This window comes from Caretta caretta, chromosome 15 (assembly GCF_965140235.1).
Source record: "Caretta caretta isolate rCarCar2 chromosome 15, rCarCar1.hap1, whole genome shotgun sequence".
Classification (NCBI taxonomy): domain Eukaryota; kingdom Metazoa; phylum Chordata; order Testudines; family Cheloniidae; genus Caretta; species Caretta caretta.
In genome coordinates, this window is record NC_134220.1 from 27,015,862 (window position 1) to 27,033,786 (window position 17,925).

At 47.9% G+C, this 17,925-nt stretch overlaps 1 protein-coding gene across 8 annotated transcripts; it reads left to right on the forward strand.

Moving 5' to 3' along the window:
- Positions 1 to 715: 715 nt before the first annotated feature.
- Positions 716 to 16,207, forward strand: LRRC43 (leucine rich repeat containing 43). Of its 8 annotated transcripts, none has more exons than XM_048821701.2 (12): positions 716 to 847; positions 2,183 to 2,467; positions 3,972 to 4,082; positions 4,282 to 4,421; positions 6,051 to 6,289; positions 7,819 to 7,997; positions 8,946 to 9,078; positions 10,936 to 11,075; positions 11,273 to 11,377; positions 12,001 to 12,192; positions 13,254 to 13,341; positions 15,243 to 16,207. In XM_048821701.2, exons 1-12 carry the CDS (start codon positions 716 to 718, stop codon positions 15,404 to 15,406), a joined length of 1,908 nt encoding a protein of 635 aa, XP_048677658.1. In that variant the 3' UTR covers positions 15,407 to 16,207. The 8 variants fall into 8 exon arrangements, with proteins under 8 accessions (XP_048677658.1, XP_048677659.1, XP_048677661.1 ...); XM_048821702.2 differs by having other exon boundaries at positions 15,983 to 16,207; XM_048821703.2 differs by lacking the exon at positions 716 to 847 and adding an exon at positions 1,151 to 1,309.
- The last annotated feature ends 1,718 nt before the right edge of the window (positions 16,208 to 17,925 follow it).

The window sequence follows — 17,925 nt, forward strand, 5'->3', positions numbered from 1 at the left end:
CAAAACCTGGCTCGGCCACTACTGCTACTTGAGCACATGTGTTTTTAAAGCTACAAGCAGTACATGTTATACTCCCCACAGCCAACCACCCTGTCTCCACAAGTACAGAAACACCACTGGTCACATTACAGTAGCAGGGAGTGGGGGGGGGCAAGAAGGGGGAATGGATGCCACAAGCTGACATCATCAATACTGTGTCGTTTTACTCTGCAGTATTTTACTACAGTCCTATAAACCTTGATTTAATTGCAAGGGAAAAGCCAGAGCAAATCTCCTCCTAATCGATCTCAAACCTGGATCCAGTTGTTCGATAACTTCTCTGTCAGGGAATGTATTCTCCCCACCCCATATATTTTCACATTTGTATTTACTGGTTAATCATTTTGTGGCCCATCATTTAACCTACTCCATAGCTTCGAGCCCTTTGTGAAGTCCTGCTCCCTCAAGCTCTCTGGATCTCATACTCAATAATTGCTGCGGCGTTTTCAATCACTTCATAAACAAGCAACCAACCAACCTTCAAAAGGCCTTTGATTCCTTCATTGGATAGTTCACTGCATGTACTGTAGATACTGCAATAAACAATTCCACTGGAGGCGAGAGTATATACAGCTGTTCACTGCACGTCGAGGAATAAAACGGCTGAGCAAGTGCCGGAACACGCGCACAGGGTACCAACGCAGGCTGTTGCACGCTCAGCTGCGGTGCGGTGGCAATGTGGGTGCAGAGACCCTGTGGGTGCAGATGCCGTGCGACGACAGCGCCTGGGCAGACGTGTGCGGGCTGCGCCGTGGGCAGCTCCGTTGCCATCGCCAAGTGCACGGAGCTGCTGCGGTTGCAATCACAGGTGCTGGCAGTGGGGTACGGCTGCACCCCCTGGCTCGTAGTGGTGTCCCTCCTGGACAGGGTTTACAGTTTGGCTCAGTGGCTCCCAGCACCCCCACTCCGCAAACTGTTCCAGCAGCCCTGGGGGCAACGTGCGTGCACAGGGGTTTCGGCTGCCGTGCGCCTGCAGAGACCCCGCGCGGGCGGGGCTGCGCGGGTCGGCGGCGCCCGCGCCCCGGGCTACCGTTGCCCTGGACGCGGCGGCGGCGGCGGCGGCGGGGAGGGGCACGGGGGCGGGGAGGGGGTTTGTTACCTAGCAACCAGGTCAGTCTCCTAGCAACTGGGGACGCGGTGTTGCCACAGGCCCCGGCCGGCCGCATGCGGCGGCTCCAAAGCCATGGGCGGCCTCAGCGCCTCCGCCGCCTTCCGGGAGCGTCTCCGCCGGCTGTGCCTGGGCGAATTCCCCTGCGGCGCCGGCAGCTGGGTGAGGGCTCCTGCCTGGCGGGGGCATCGTCCGGCAACCGGCCAGTGCAGCGGGGCGGGGGGGCTGCCTCGCACCCCAGCCCCTGCGCAGCCTCGCTTGGGGGCCAGAGACCCCCCCCCCAAGCCACAGAGACACGGAGGGGGCAGCTCCTGGTCCTGCGGCAGCGGAGCCGGGCTGCCTGGGCAGGGCCTGGAGAAAAGGGGGGTCCCGGCAGTGCCCAGTGTCACCAGCACCCCCAGTATCCCCTGCACTGGCTCCAGCGGGGAGCCCTGTCTGCGGTGGGGGCGCGTCCGCCCAGGACATTGGCCGGGGGGTGCAGCCCGGCGGCCGCAGCCTGTTCGTGGCTTTGCAGATGGGCCTGCGGGCAGCGTCCCTGCGCCCAGAGAGCGGCGGCATCGGCGAGGCGCTGTGTTCCCGGCGAGGCGCTGTGTCACGGGCGGTGAGAGGCCGAGTGCCCCCCAAACACACGCCTTGGGGTGCTGCAGTGGCCCCTGGGGGCCAGCTGTGCTGCAGACTGAACGCTCAAGGATAGGGTGACCAGGTGTCCCGATTTTATAGGGACAGTCCTGGGTTTTGGGTCTTTTTCTTATATAGGCTCCTATTACCCCTCATACCCCCCCCCCCGTCCTGATTTTTCACACTTGCTGCCTGGTCACCCTACTCAAGGAGCCGGGATCATCCTATGGCACTTGGAGGCCTATGTGCATATGGAGGTGGGGAATGGACCTAGACACCTCAGATGGTTTAAATTTGGTTTTTAAAAAGGCCCAGCCCTTTTATCCCCAGCAGGCAGGGTCTGCCAGGCCCAGAGCCCCAGAAATTCTCAGTTTGCCCTCATTCCTCTGCACATGCGCTCCCCTTCTGCCTATGTAGAACAGGTCCCGTTTCGAATTAAGGAAAAGGAAACCTGGAGGAAATGCAGCCCAGAGAGATGCAGATGCAGGCACAGCCCAGCACCAGGAAATTGGAACTCCCGGTGAAGAGAGCCTGGAGACCTTAATGGAGTTTGTGAGCAGCCAGGACTCCCCCTGGGCTCTGCCACCTGACTGCAGCCCCGAGGATCAGCACCTGAGGGAGCTGGCAGTACAATCGCCGCAGCTTATCCGGGACAACTTCATCTTCTTGTTCTTCAGGTCCTTAAGGATAGTGGATAAAGGAGTGAGTTCAACCAGCGGGATCTTCACTATTGTTAAAATGTAGAGAAAGACTTAGTGCAAGATTGGGAGCCAGGAACTCCTGTGTTGTAATCCTAGCTCTGACATTGCCTCCCTCTGTGGTCTTGGCCAAGTCACGGAGCCTTTCTGCCTCAGTTTCCCCACATATAAAGTAGATGCTACTATGTTCCTATCTCACAGAAGAGCTGTAAGTATTCCTTAATTAATATCCAACTGTTGCCAAGGGTACTGAAGCTGGGGATGCTGGGGCTGTGGCAGTATCCCCTGGCTTGAAGTGGTTTCCAGTTTTATACAGGGTTTACAGTTTTGTTCAATGGCTTTCACTGCCTGGTGCTGTGTGAGGGCTAAGTGTTATAGCTGTCATTCAGCCCCTTTCTTCACAGATTTGTGCTCTGATAAGATGCTGCCATAACCTTCCTGTTCTAGAAAACAAATCAAACCTGAACATTGTATTCTCTTTGTGATGGGCAAGATATACAAATATACATCTCACAAGAGCTTTTCAGAAACAGTGATATCATTATATTTTTTTATAGTTTTCAAACATGTCTCAGTAATATCAGCAAACCCATCCCAACAGGGGTGATGATCATTTTCACCCCATTTATTTATCCATAAGAAAAGTCCAGCATTAAGGCCTTGACTGAGGAAAGCACCCTTCTTCAGGATAGCACTTAAACACATGCTGAACTGTAAGCATGTGCTTGTGTCCCATTCAATTCACTGGGAATTAAGCACATGTTTAAATGCTGCCCTGAATATGGGTGGCCTTAAGCATTTGCTTAAGGGCTTTCCTGAAACAGGCTCAGGTGATGTTAGATGTTGTCCAAAGACTCATTAAGACTTGACAGAAGGGATTGGGAGGCTGGGTCTGTTTCCTGTTCAGATTATCAAGTAAACATACTGGAGAGGGAATGAAACTGCTGTAGATGCTGCACCCCCTAAACACTGGTTGTCTGCGGGCCTGTTCCTAGGGAGGAAGAGAACCAATAATCAGTAATGATCAGAGTGCCTCCAGATGTCCCTTCACCTCATTCACTCTCCACCACATTCCGTGTTTCATCTGCCTCTCTCTCCCTCTGCTGCCACCTTGTATAACTCTGTTTTGTAACTCTGAGAATCATTTTAGGAGCTCTAGGGCCTGATCCTCTGACATGCTGAGCACCCAAAGCCTCTGGTGAAATCAGGGAGCTGCAGGTGACCAGTGCATCTCAAGATCAACCCCACAATTTGTACAAAATATGGGTGTGATCCTGCAGTTCTTATTCAGGCAAAACAAATGTACTTAGGTGCTTGGATACTACGATAAAGCAACCTGAACAGGTTGGATTAGAGGAAATCAGATAGAAATCTTACTTGGAAGCCAGTGGGAGTTTTGCCTTTGTGAGAACCATAGAATCAGGCACTGATGTTGCCCTGTGTGCTGTATTGTCATGCTAAGATACATCTGTGCTGCTGACTGAAGGTGAATGTGAATCTCTTTCTAGGTAAATGAAGTTGATGAAAATTTGCTGAAGTTTCATAACCTGGAAGAGCTCATACTCAGTGCCAATCAAATCAGCAAAATAAACTCTGCCAACCTTCCTAGAACACTGAAGGTAAATAAGCAGGTTCCTGACTCTTTCTTTGGGAGGCCAGACAGAGAAGGTGTGTCAAGATGAGTCTCTCTTCTGCCTCGGACAGACTGAATGGACCGTAGTGGGCTACAGCAGAAGGAACACATAGAAAAAGACACTTAAAACCTCTAGAGCATCATTTCCCTCCCCCAATAACTGTTGCTTCCTCTTTCTCTGGCAGGTCTTGGAGCTCTGTGGCAATGAGATTGTTGGTTTGCAGAGTCTGTGTTCTCTCCCACCTCCGGAACTCCAGCATTTGGGGCTGGGCTACAACAGGCTGTTGGGCTCTTCCGAGGATAAATATCTCACAGCAGAATTCTGGTAACTCCCAACACTAAAGGGACCATAGCGTGACTGCCTGACAATATCATAATATCCTGAACAAACCTGATGGAACTAAACTAACTTTATTGAACTAAGTAAAACCTTATTGAAGTAGGGTTAATACCTTTGGGGGCCCATTGCATTAAAAATGCAATTGTGTACATGTTATGGTGGAATTATCTGTACCTTCTCTAGTAGGAAGGAAGATGCTAATATACTTCCTCTGTTGTCAGCCATTTGAAGCCACCTCCCTGGAGAAGCTGCATATGCTAGTTCAAAGTGGATTCTCCAAGGACCAACAGATGAAGAAAGGACTTTTGGATAAATAGCCTGGTTTTAAACTGGCTCAGGGCCCTTTCTGATCCAGCAAACAGACAGGACCCCTGGTCTATGGAGGGCCCTAATCCTTAGGGGAGGGTTGGAAGGATTTGGCCTGCTGAGACCACATAAAACCATGCATCTGTTCTGAGCTCAAGCACGGATGAACTTGTGACTGCAAAGGAAATCCCACAGATGGGGTATTGAAGAACTGCTCCTGCCAGAGCCTGGTTGAGGCTCGGGTGATCTCTGGTAAGCTTATTAGCATGTGTGTAGGTTCTTGTTTTTAATATATTTTCTCCATAGTGTTTTTACCTTAAGAATAAAGTAGGCTTGTATAGGAAGTGCTGTGTGGTACCTTCTAACCTGTGGCACCTGTTAACTATCTCTGAAGAGAAAGCCATCAGGTGTCCTTGGGTGGCCTGGCTGTGCTGGGATTAACCCAGTGTAGTCAGGGAACTGTGCAGCCTAGAAATACCCCGGTCAGAAGGGAGATAGATGCAGGTCTCCACCTAGAAAGGAAAATGGCTGGGGACCTGGAAGCCTGAGACTGGGTGGCCTGGAGGAGCACTGAGAGGAAATACAGGTGTGGTTGCCCTGAAGAGTGACACACAGCATCAGTTAAAGTAGCTAGTGTAAAGCACCTGGGTAGGAGCTGCTCACACACCTGAGTTAGTCTGTTCTATCTTTTATGTCTTAATAGCTATAGCAAGCAGGGTGCATTGAATTAGTTTAGAGATGAAATACTTCAGGGCACAAACCAACCATGAACAGATGGGCTAGGAAACAGCTTCCATCCTGTGTAGGTTATTCATAATTATCCACTAATTGTGCACTTTCCTCTGAAGCAGTTGGTCCTGGCCACTGTCAGAGACAGGATTCGGGATTGGGTGGAGCATGGCTCTGATTGTATGGCAATTCCTCTGCTCCTGTTTCAATCTGCATTTTCAAAGGGGAACATCCTGAAGTCTTTAATGAGTCTTGCCTGAATAAGGGCCTGCGGATTAGACCCTGTGCTAGGAAAGGATACTGTACGCTAGTCAGCTGTCCTGTGTGTAGCATGCCAGGGATGGCCTGGACAGCTCAGAGGTTTGTCAGTAGCATATTGAGCATGTAACTTGTGGGTTCCCAGTTTGAATCCATCTTCATTCTCCTGCAGTTCCAAGTTGTTACCATGCAGTGGCCCAAGTAAAATGCATTGGGTTCATTGACTTCAGTGAGAGCTCTGCTTAGACTCCAGGCTGGGCCCTATATACTGACCTGAATGCTGCTTGTTACACACCCTAACACTGTTCTCTTCTCTTTTAGGCCAAATCTTCTCTCTCTTGACCTAAGTTTTAATAATTTTACGGATCTGTTGGGCATAGTCTCTAAACTGGCTACTCTGCGGAGGCTCAGAACGCTTGTGCTCCAGGGTAACCCACTAGTGCTCATTCCTGGCTATAGAGGTTTTGTAATAGACAGCCTGCCCAAACTCTGTATACTGGACGATAGGAACATATCGCCTGATGAGAGGCATCAGTTCCATGGTCTGTCTAGCAAGCCAGGTGAGACTTTATTGTATAAATATCTCCGTAGTAATCTGTAATTTTTTTTATACATCTTGGGGTAGTGTATTGAGTATGGGACTGGGAGTCAGGGGTCCTCAGTTTTCATTCTAGACTCATTGATGGCTTCCTGTTTGCTTGTGATCAAGTTAGTCCCCCTTCTCTCTGCCTTAATTTACCCATCTGTAAAATGAGGATAATTGTTCCCACATACCTATCTGGGGATGGGCTGTGAGGATTAATAAATATTAAGCGTCTTGATGTATCCTCTAAAACTCTCTCTAAATTCTTACATTTGGGCAAAATAGAAGATGGTTGAGAACTTTATACAACCAATTATTTCTCTTGGCTAGTATTAGCCATCTGTAAAATGGGGATATTGATATTTACTGACCTCCTTTGTAAAGTGCTTTGAGAGCTAGAGATGAAAGGCAGTATGTGAGAGCTAGGTAGTCTTCATTATTCTTATTATTTCTCTATATTCCTGGGTGAAGAATCTATCTGGATTATGCATACACAACTTCCATTGATACCAATGGAACTTCGCTCATGCATCCCAGAACAGGCACCATGGTGAAAGACAGCCTTATAAAAACCTAGAGAGAGAGAATTTGGTCTTTAGCTGTTAATCAAACAAAGATCTGCAGTTCTTGGATTTCAGACCCACAGCCCAGCTGTGATAAAATCCTACTTTTCTCTCTTTGTGACTTCAGTCTTTTGCCATCCAAGAGAGATGCTGTCTCCAGTTCCGCATTCTGGCCTCCCTGCAAGGGAAATAAAATCAGCTGGGCTGAGCATGAGCAAGCCCTTATTGCCTAGGCTTGCATTTGATTTTAGATCAGGCCTTTCCCACTCAAGGTTGCTGCTCTATGCTGGTAGATTAGGGTCCTGATTCAAGAAAATATGTTCATACATTTAACTTTCAGCGTGTAAATAATTAAGCAAGTGCTTAAATCCCCTTAACTGTATTTAAAGTCAGATGTTTGAAAGGTTCCCGCAGAAGGAAAGCCTCTCGTTAAGGCCCCTGTTCAGGACAGCACTGAACTTGCTTTCCTGAATGAGGGTCTAGAAGGCTAAAATAGAGCTGTGAAGGCAGCAAGCCCATTACCTGGGGAAAGGGAGCTCTTTGCATAGTTTTTGAGTGACCCCATGTGGCCAGTGGTTGCCTTGGCATTAATGGATCAGGAACTAAACTGGTTGCTCCTTGGTGGAACTAGGCTGTGTTTTCACCTAGCTAGCTTGTGTCTATGCTTGCTGCAGCCATACCTCTCAACTGCAGTGTAGACATATCTTAGAGGATTCCCCCCTGCCAAACAGCCCTTCCACTAAAATATTTGACCCCTTAGTTTCCTAATTTGCTTAGGAAATCTGATGAAGTGAGCTGTATCTCGCGAAAGCTTATGCTCAAATAAATTTATTAGTCTCTAAGGTGCCACAAGTAGTCCTTTAATTTGCTTTGGTACAGTATCTCAAATTCCATCCTGGAGAATGTACATTGTAACTCGACGGCTGGATTGTCTTCCTCTTAGATCTCATTGGGAATAAAGCCCAACTGGTGGTGAATGTTGGGAAAATCAAAGGCGTCCCCAACCCCAGCAAGCCAGAGGAGCTGGAAAGTGGCCCAGAGTCTCCAGTGATCACTCACAGCTACTATGTGACGTACGAGTTTGTGGAGAGGGAGGAAGCCGAGGACACTAACAATTCTGAGGTCTGTTTTCAAATGAATTAAAATATAAGCAAAGGGAGCTAGGGGGTGGTTGATGAGAGGGATTCCCAAGCCTTTTACCTCCAGGTTGCTGGTGTAACACAGCCCAGGTTATTAATGACTGAAAGTTGTTAGTTGGCTTGTATGAAATGAGTTTGGTGAGTTCTCAGCAGCCACTCTCAACATCTCAAAAAACACATCCCTGCAACTGGCCTCTGTTTGGAAGTCTCAGCAAAGAGCCCAAGGATTGAGTTGGCCATGGAAGCTAACTTCCCCTTTCACCTTGGGCGTGTGCCCAGCTGTTGTGCTTCAGAGACCGTTTGAGGGAATGTTGCCAGTTCTTGAGATTTTTATGATGATTTTTTTTATATATTTGATGCCTTTCTTAAAACTCTAGGCTCTGAAGTCATGTGAGTGCAACAGAATCTCTACTTTCATTTAAAAAAAAAAAGTAAATTGCTAGTTTCATGGATGTGGAGATAGGCTTGAAAATGGAAACTCTACAGGTTAAAAAACCAAAAGGCAAATAACAAGAATTTCCAATGTATTCTTTTTAAAATCTCACAATCTGGGCACAGACATATGCTGCAAAGGTAGTATTGAGGTGTGTCTACCTTCTGTCTGAGATCAGCGCTATAGGTCCTCTGCCTCCATGTACTCTGTTCCTGCAGTGAACAGTAGTATTCTGCACAGAAGGGTGTGTTTATGTGCTTAAATATGTAGACTTTGTCTCACTGACTTCAGGAGACCTGTTCACCAGAGTCAGCACTACTGGGCATTCCTCCAATGCCCCTTCCATGTTTCTCATGATAGGGGAAGTCTGTGTAGTGGCATTTCAGAAGTGCCATGATGTAGACAGGCACTTTTCTCCCCTTGCAACCTGTGTCTGTGTGCAGACTCAGCCAGAATTTGGCCCCTTCTATAGGTACCTTTGATGCCTTTCTGTTACAGGTAATAAAATTCCATCAGAGTCAAATGGTGGCTACACCAAACCCTGGGAGCCCACCAGGGAATGCTGACACAGGAGGATCGGAGTCTTCAGCTCTGTCTTCTCTGCTTAAACAGGAGCCTCCGGCAAACAGGGGTACCACAGAATCAAGAAATTCTTACCTTAAACTGAACTTGGGGGTTTATCAGTCTTCCTGGAATGTCATTAGCTGCTACATTTTGAAATGTGTTGCCATCAACATGTCTCCAGTAGTGTAGGTCACCGCTAGATACGTTATCAAGACCATGCCACTTATTAATTGGTGGTATTATTCTCCAGCAAGACATCTGGTCTGGGACAGATATTGCTCTCCAAATAAATGAGTCAATACAAATCAGATTTAGGATTTACATTTCCCTAGTGATTGTCTCGAATCTGTAATTTCATTTGGTGTGATAATTACAGTATTATAGATCGTATGAAACCCCAGAAGCCCAGTGTGAAATAAAAAGACCAATTCCTGATCCAAACAGAATTTCAGGGATTTAAAAAAAAAACCCTGAAACTGATGTCCTTGAATGACAAAATATCAAAATATTTATTCAGTTGTCAGTGCTCCGTTTCTACAGCACATGTTGCTTCAGTGCTTAGAAGGCTACAGGGCTTGATTCTGCAAGGAGGACCGCTGGCTGCTGCAAGTAGTCAAAGGGATTACTCATAGAAGCCAGCACCACTTCTGGGAGCAACAGTTTGCAGGATCAGGCCCTTATTTTGTATAACATCATACCTGCATATGGTGCTTACAGCATGAATGCAGGGCCCAATCCTAGATCTGCTTTGTGCGTGGAGCTCCTGCTGAAGTCAGTGAGCGTTCTTTGTGTGCAGTTATTTGGGGGTTGGGTTCATAGTCACAAAGTTAAAATAAATACTAGCAAAGGGGGAGAGAAACTAAGAGGCAAAAGTAAAGGAGATAGGAGCTGAGATCTTCTATGAGATGGAGAGTCAATGAAGCAGAGATTCAGGGGGGCTCTCTCAGATGGCAGGAGCTGCAGAGGAGCAGGCTCTTGCACCAGAAGTGGAATGATCCTGTGAAGGGACAGAAGGGGAGGTCAGTGCAAGATGAATGAAGGAGGGGAGAGAGGGACAAAATCCTTGATATAAGCTGGAGGAAGGCACCAGGAGGTCTTTAAATACTGTAGGAGATGGGCAATTTTGAACTGGGTCCTGCCATTAATGGGAGGCCAGTGGGGTTATTTTAGGGGAGGGTGTTACTGTGCTTTGTGGCATAAGTGAGAATGTGACAACAATTGTTCTTCCCCTTAAAATGGTCTTGTTCCTTCCTGGCATCAAACTCACTCACACGTGTCTGCCTCGAAAGTGATTTCAGGCTGCTCCTGATCTAGGCAGCTAGCTGAATACCCAGGAGTACATCTCACCAGAGTCTCCTGGCTTCGCATGGTAATGGGATTTCTCTTGTCTCCTGCACTCAGCTCTCTACTGCATCCCAGACAGTGGTCTGTTAAATGCTCTGTTTCTCTATTATACATCATATTCTCCTCTGATCACCCCATGGGTGAGCTTCTCTGTTGTAGCCAGACTGGACTTAAAACAGTGGGCCAAATTCAGCCCTGGTGTAAGCCCATTGACTGCAATGGAGCCAAACATACTTATAGGGCTGCGGCCAGCTGGTTCTGTTCTGGGATCTCACCAGAGCAAGCGTGATAGAGTTTGGTGGGTCTCAAAGTCTAGTTCCCAGCTGGCAAGTGTCCACATCACTAACAAACGGCATCCACAATTGGGATGAATTGCCTCCGGCCACTCCCCATGTTGGCAGTGTGAGCTGAGAGCCCAAGGACTGAATGGATCATGGAAACCCAGCTCCCCACTCCCTCCTGCTGGTGCTCTAGAGCAGAGCAGTGTGGGGGAAGCTGTCACTGCCCCTGTGTGTGCTCTGCAGGCCCAGCTGAGATGTCAAGGTGGGCCTCACTGCTCCTTTTGTGTTTTCTCGTTTAGCGAACAGGCACCTCACCCTTCGGAAGCACTGGGCTGAGACCATTGAGTGCAGCCACAGGAAGGAGCATGTCACTGAGGATTTAGCGGCACTGAAAGCCTTCCTCATGGCTGGAACCACCGTCACTGTTGTAGAGGAAAAGGTAAATGCTTGGCATGCTTTGGGATGGAGGGACACAGTCTGGCTGGGAGGAAAACAAGCTTTTCGAAAGCCTGACAATAATGTGAACATTCCCCTGCATTTGCATATTTTTAATTCCGGTGTAACAAACCGAGATCCCTTGTGCTGTTTGCAGCCCAAATACTGCAGCATGAGAACCAGGCTGTTCTATCTTGCTAGGTGTTTTCATGGCCCATTGCTGCACGTCTGGCTGAAGATGCAGGCAAGAAGGGGAAGGCGGATAAGGGAAAAGCAGAGAAGGGGAAGCCAAAGGATGGTGGTAAGGTAATAACAGAGATGGGGTGAGGGAGGATGTTGTTATTGTGAAGACTGGTTAAGGGTGCTAAGCAACCCCACACAAAGAGTAAGGAAGCGTCACTTACAAGCACAGTTCACTTTTAATTAACCTGTGCTCCTGCTCAGCCTGCCAGCGATGATCTACACTTACACAGACCCCTGTCAGGGGTGCAGAAGGGCATCTGCTGCTACTCCATATGATGCAGGCGGTTGCAGAGAGGCTGCATTAAAAAATATCAAACAGAAAAAATATCCACGTGAGCCACAACAGAACAGTGTCTATGTTGTTCAGCTGAGGTGATTCCCCCAGGCACTGAACACTTGGTCCCTTGACTGGTCTGTGCCAAGTAATCATCAGGGCCTCAGTTTCTATGAGACGCCTCCCACGTATTCCTAAAGTTCTTGCCCAGGTATTGAGCCCCCTTCCAGTCTCAGGTGGAGACCTTCGATGCAACCATTTTACTCAGTCTTCATTCTGGATGGGGCGGGGGTGGTTATAGTGTCACACATATAAATCCAGACTGGGGCTCCCAGATCTGATGGTGTTTGAGGAATGAACTGTGATCTTCAGGTGCGTGACTCTTGGACGTGATCAAATCTGTGCTGTGCAGGGCGACAAGCAGAAAAAGAAAAAGGAAAGCCCCATCGAACTCCGCAGTGACCCGCCTCTTTTGAGAAGCCTGGGGTCTGGGCACGTGAACTTGGAGAGCCTCTTAACAGGCGACCAGCTTGTGGCCGTGGTGTGTGACTTAGGAGTCCTCATCTCTGAGGAAACAACTCAGCCACCGTCTCCTAAGGAGAAGGTACCAGCCACTCTAGTATTAGCAGCGAATCCTCATCCCAGCTAATAACGCGAAGCACGAGACGCTGACCTTACAGGATGAATGGGGTCCATTGATGCCAGCGGGAGCACTCTGCATGTGTGAGCATGGGGATTGGTCCTGGCTTGCGGGACACCCCATAGGGTTGGATGTGTTTCAAGGGGAGCAAAATTTGGCCTGTGCTGATGGACAAAGCTTGAGAGGTAGCAGAAGTAGAACCTTGCTGCTGGGCATCAGGGCACAGAGTGCAGAATCTCAGCTGGCCTCAGTACTCTGAGGCCTAAAGATAAAGTTGTCAGTTGGAGCCTGATCCTGCAGCCCTAGCTCAGAGTTTTTCCTCATTCCAGGGGCCAGTTTGGTGAGGAAGGACGGCAGGAGCTCGGGCCCTTAGGGAGATACATAGGTTTGACTTTGGAGATGAGATTATACCACACACAGGCTCTCTCGATTATCTTGTCAACGTAAAGCCAAACTAGCCCATATGATTGTGCCAGTCTGATATGGCCAATGGTCCGTGAAGTCTGTACCCTGTCTGTGGTACTGACACATGCGTGATGCTTCAGAGGAAAGGGGAAAAGCCCTTATACACCACATGGACAATTTTACTGATGAAATGTGCTGGATAAGAGTTAGGTGGTGGTGTTATTAATATGGTCCTCTGTTAAAGAGGAACTGATCTGTTTGCAGTCTCCCTTGTATACACTGAAATCATTCACTCAAGTCCCTTCTTGCATTGCTCCTAGGTAGGGTATAAATCCTAAAGAGCTGCGGAGGCCTTACGGGAAATATTCCCATTGTAGAGTGGCTCTGACATTTCCTATTTTCTGACATTCTCTCGTTTCTGAGTACAGAGGCTCTTTGCTGAGCTCCTGCTGCTGATCAGCGCCTTTTAAATCCTAATGCTCTGTTTGCGACCTCACCTGGCTGTGTGAAAGTGACCATGATGTCCCAGTCGGGAGATTGTGACTTCAGGGCTAAACTTCGCTTTGCACAAGCTGCTTGGAAGCCTTCCCTACTAAGAACAACAAATTTCTTTTCTCTAGGATGGTAAGAAGAGCAAAGACAAGAACAAAAAACCAAAAACTGGGGGAGAAAGTCCCGCAAGCCAGAAAACCACAGTGGCTGCCAAAGGTAACAGCAGAGGTAGACCTATCTAAGCTATCAGCATTTCTAGAGCCCCTCGGAAGGGCTGCGTCACTGAGATGCACAATGAGCAAGGCAGCACCAGCATCCTCCATCCATCCAGCTGTAGGTTGCGCACAAGCATCTTCATAGCTCTAATTCAGCAAAGAACTTAAACATGTTCCTAATTTTCAGCACACGAGTAGTTCCATTCATCAAACTGGGATTCTACGTGTGCTTAAAGTTAGACACATGCTTAAGTACCTTGCTCAATTGTTGCCTAGCTAGCTAGTTGTGTGTGTGATGTGTATATGTGTATACACACACACACACACACACACACATATTCAGGGCATGGCATGGGCTAGCTGATCCAATAGGGGAGTGTTGTCTAGTAATAACATAGCGTATACGAACACTTAGCAATCTCATTCTATTTTTTTCATCTGTAGATCTCAACGCACATGGCAAAGGTAATATCAGGGCACAGAGAGGGGAAGTGGCTTGCTCACGCTCACACAATGAGCCCATGGCAGGGCCAGGAATAGAACCTAAGTCCCTTAATTTTCAGCCCTGCCTCTCCTATTCACTGGACTTCACTAGTCTTTAGAGTAAGAGATTGGCCATCAATACTCTTAGCATCTTTTCCAGCTCTGCTCCTGACTGTGTGACCTGGGGAAAGTCACTTAGCCCCTCTGTGCCTCAGTTTCTCTGTCTGTGAATGAGACCCACCCTCATCTGAAAGGTGACAACAGGATGTGAGGTCCTTGCTTTTCAATATTTCTGTGGGAAGAGGAGTCTCTTGTAGCCTCAGGGTGACTTTCTGCTTCCCCAGTGCCCTAGCTCCTACCTTGTCCTAGAAGACAGTGTCCCAGCTGCTTTCCGGCCAGTGCTTGTCCTGCTTGAGAGAAAGTTGTATGAAAAGACAGTTTGTTGAACCAGCTGCGACACACACCCCATAGAGCAAGATACACATTTGAAACAAGCGTTAAACGTTTCTGGAAGTTTCATGCTCCTGGACGCTGCACTGAACTCGATCACCACCCTAGCAACCCACTCACCCATATAGGGAAGGAGGCCACGGCCACAGTGCTAGTCCACCTAGTGTCAGCACATTTGTAACAAACCAAATGTATTGTAACCATTGCAGAAGGTAGGCTTGAAAGGTTTCAAGTAGCACTTAGCACCTGGGGTTTCTTTTTATTTTTTTTATGACTGGAATATCCCCTCATGCAGCCTCCGCAACAATGATGGAGTCAGATGCGCAATAAATATCCAAGTATGTTATCATGGACTTGGAAAACCCATTGGGATTAAGCAGAGGATTTTGCTTAGTTTGGCATTTCCTTACTTCTGTGCATATTAAGGCTAGCCAACCCTTTCCCTTGGCTGGCAGAGCAGGGGAGAAGTTGATTGCATGGGCATAGTTTGTGGGAGATAGGGGACATTGCACACCCCCCAAACTGCAAGCCTCCGGCAGCTGTGGAATTTGCCCTGCCCCCCACGCATTGCCCCGTTGGCCTGAATGGAGCTGCCCCTCCAAATATAGAAGTCAAACTACATCTATACTTGATTGTCTTTCAAAGATTAGGGACATAATCTGTGGTACCCCTGCTCAGCCAGCAGCATGCACCAAGTAGCTTGAGGGTTTCCATTTGTTGTTTAGGGTTCGTAGGCAAAGAGATGGTCGTATTTCCACAAGTCAGACCTGAACTATTGGAGCTCAGAAGAGCTGGTGCAATAATTTAAGGTGCGATTGGCTGCATTTGTTGTTGTTTTTCCTGGCTGTGCAGACAACTGCCAGGGACTCATGAAAATGTGTGCAAATCTTGAAAGTGTTGTGAATTGTATCACAAATTATCACACTGGACAGTGGGTTATTTACCATTTGCTATTCTCCTGTTTAAAAGGTATGTCAGCCATTCATGGAGCCGAAATGTCTTGTGAGTTAGATGGCCGATCGCATACTACAAATTATGAAGGATCAAAAGCTTTAGCTACACTTGCAAACGTGGTACTAACAGTACTAGATGTAATTCACCACTGCAGTATAGATCCCATAGAAGACATCTGAGCTCTGTCTACACCACAGCTTCCATTGCTACCACTCTTGGAGCTGCACCAATGAATGGTAGCTACAGAGTTTGCTAATGCAGGTGCAGCCACAGTGAACGATTTGCTAATAACCCATAGTCTGAACTTAGTGTGCATCATCTATTCAACAAATACGTACAAATAGTGAAAACTATCGTTTAATCAGGATCCCTCACCAACAGGGGAAAGAGTGAAGTCTCATCCACAATGAATGATTTGACCAGACACTGAAAGAATGTATTCTCTCAGCCTGAGGCCTGTAGGTTTCATTTGACCCCTGAACAGATTCTCCATGTGCTTTGGAGTTTCTGTTTCTCTCTCCTCTGACTGGTGGATATTGAGTTCTAAAACAACAAAGCAAAACTGTACCCAGCTGGATTGAGCATCTTAACACTTAACAGTGCTGGATTCTTATCCAACAAAATTCATGTTCAAATTGATCTGTATTAAGGAACTGGAATGACTGCAAAAACTTCAAGGACACATGCAGCCCATTCAGAGTAGTGGGGTTTTCTAGGGTTGTTTCCTAGAAACAATGACTAACTGTTTTCCTCAGGAAAAAACAAAGAATCTCCTGAAGGGAAGGAAGTCCAAGAAATCCAGCCTGTGCCTCTGACCGTAGAATTCCAAGTTCAGTTGATTCAGTGGACAGCCGCATCCGATGCCCAGCACCAATAAAGAAATGAGAAGCACTTGCTTGATGAGGCAGGTTCATGTAATATATGTGCAGCAAAAAAACCCTACAGTCTCCACCACTGAAATAAACCTGTGAAGCTTGCTAGGTGTTGGTTGGTTTGGGTTTGTAGGGCTCAAGCCTGAGAGGCTTGGAGATACGCTCAACTCCCACTGACTGCTGAGTTTGCTGTGACTCCCCCTGAAGGAGCTTTGCCAGACTTCAGTGGGTGTATAACAGGGTGATCTGCCCCGTTACGGGTATGGAGCCAGCCAGCCAGCCAGCCAGCCCTGTTCAGAGACATGGGTTTGGGCCTTCGGAGAGGAGACGATCAGACCCAGCTGGGAAGGAGTCAGGCTGAAAGAGCTTGGTTGACAAAAGAACTGTGGGAAGGGCCCTGGCTGCTGAGGCCAGCCCTGGAGCTGTGGGAAGAAATGCAAAGGGAAAGGCTTCTGGGTTCCTGTTTTGGCTAGGGGAATAACTTTGTGAGTTTCCAGATGGCCTTTGGGTGTGGAGTTGGTCCCTAATAGGCTGGGGAGATGGGCTAGCAGCCCCACCAGGAGCAGGAGCACGCCTCATGGCCAAAGAGAAGTTCTTAAAACCAGAAGTCACTAATGGCAATGAGCTTAAATGTAGCAGGAGGAGTCTCAGTGGGAGTGCCTTTCCAGTTGTTTGATGGAGTTTGGATTGGCAAATACAAGCACTCCTGGGTTTTATTCCCAGCCGTACCACTAACTCATGCTTTCTGTAGTGGTTGCTGAAAAATATTTCTGTCTCATCCACACTAACACACAAACTGTTTTCAACACTGTTTCATTTCAAGGAGGCCTGGGCCTGACAATTGTTGCCATCAGCAGGTCAAGCTCCTAGTGTCATCTGAACTCTTGTCACTTGGGTGTGAATCAGAAGTGACACATGGGGGAACATGCAGGGTCACATGCCCCCAGATTTCTGCAGTGTTTTATATGCCTTGCCCTGAACCCTGCTGCATACCACCAGAACCTTTAAATTGTGCCCCTCCCCCTCCCCACTATCAACAGCTACATGTCATCTCTGCCGTCTATTCATTTTCAGAATGTCTGGAACGTTTGTTCGTGGGCTGCTGTCGTGTGGCATCTTTAACAGTAGTTGAGAGCTGAGGATAAGCTGTCTTCAATGCTCTGCTTTCTCCAGGGAGAAAACATAAAGGCAGAGTCCTAAGCTGGCAGGTCTATTTGCCTTCTCAGCCAGATGGTGTCACCAGAGCTGCACACCTGAGATATTGTACTGCTGGGGTGGAAAACAATAACTTGCATAGCTGCCCTTCAAGGAGAACTTGACCAGACAGGTCACAAGAGAGCAGCTTGTGTGGCCCTCATGGGTCTGCTAGAGAAGAAGTGGAGACCTACTTATGCCGCAGGAGCTTGTAAGAAGAGATGGTTGGATAGCAGTAATAAGAGGTTTGAAAAGGGCAGAGTGTATTTGTTATAAATGAAGAAAACTCCCTAAGGGTTTATTGGTGAACCTTCCTGAGCAGAGGGAAGACACAGGAAGGTATGGGATAAAGTGGGGAAGTCCCCAAGCTCCACACACATTGGAATACGTTTCAGCAAATGATGCTAGGTGCTATAGAAAAAGAGCGAGAGCTGGGCAATACAGAGGGCTCTTGTCAAATATATTCCTTGGGGATGGCTGTTGATGAAGGATTAGAGCCAGACAACCCTAGCTCCAACTGGGGAGCAGTGTTGTTCTATGGTCGGCCTACAGTCCCAGTCTAACTGGTTGTCTCTCAAGTGATCAGTGGTGAATCAGTTAACAGTGCTAACATTTCACCTGTCCCCTGTGGC

Coding starts and splice junctions, on each gene's coding strand:
- LRRC43 (XM_048821701.2), top strand. CDS start 716: ATGTGGGTGCAGAGACCCTGTGGGTGCAGATGCCGTGCGACGACAGCG. Junction 2,468..3,971: donor TAAGGATAGTGGATAAAGGA/GTGAGTTCAACC, acceptor ATCTCTTTCTAG/GTAAATGAAGTTGATGAAAA. Junction 4,422..6,050: donor TATCTCACAGCAGAATTCTG/GTAACTCCCAAC, acceptor CTTCTCTTTTAG/GCCAAATCTTCTCTCTCTTG.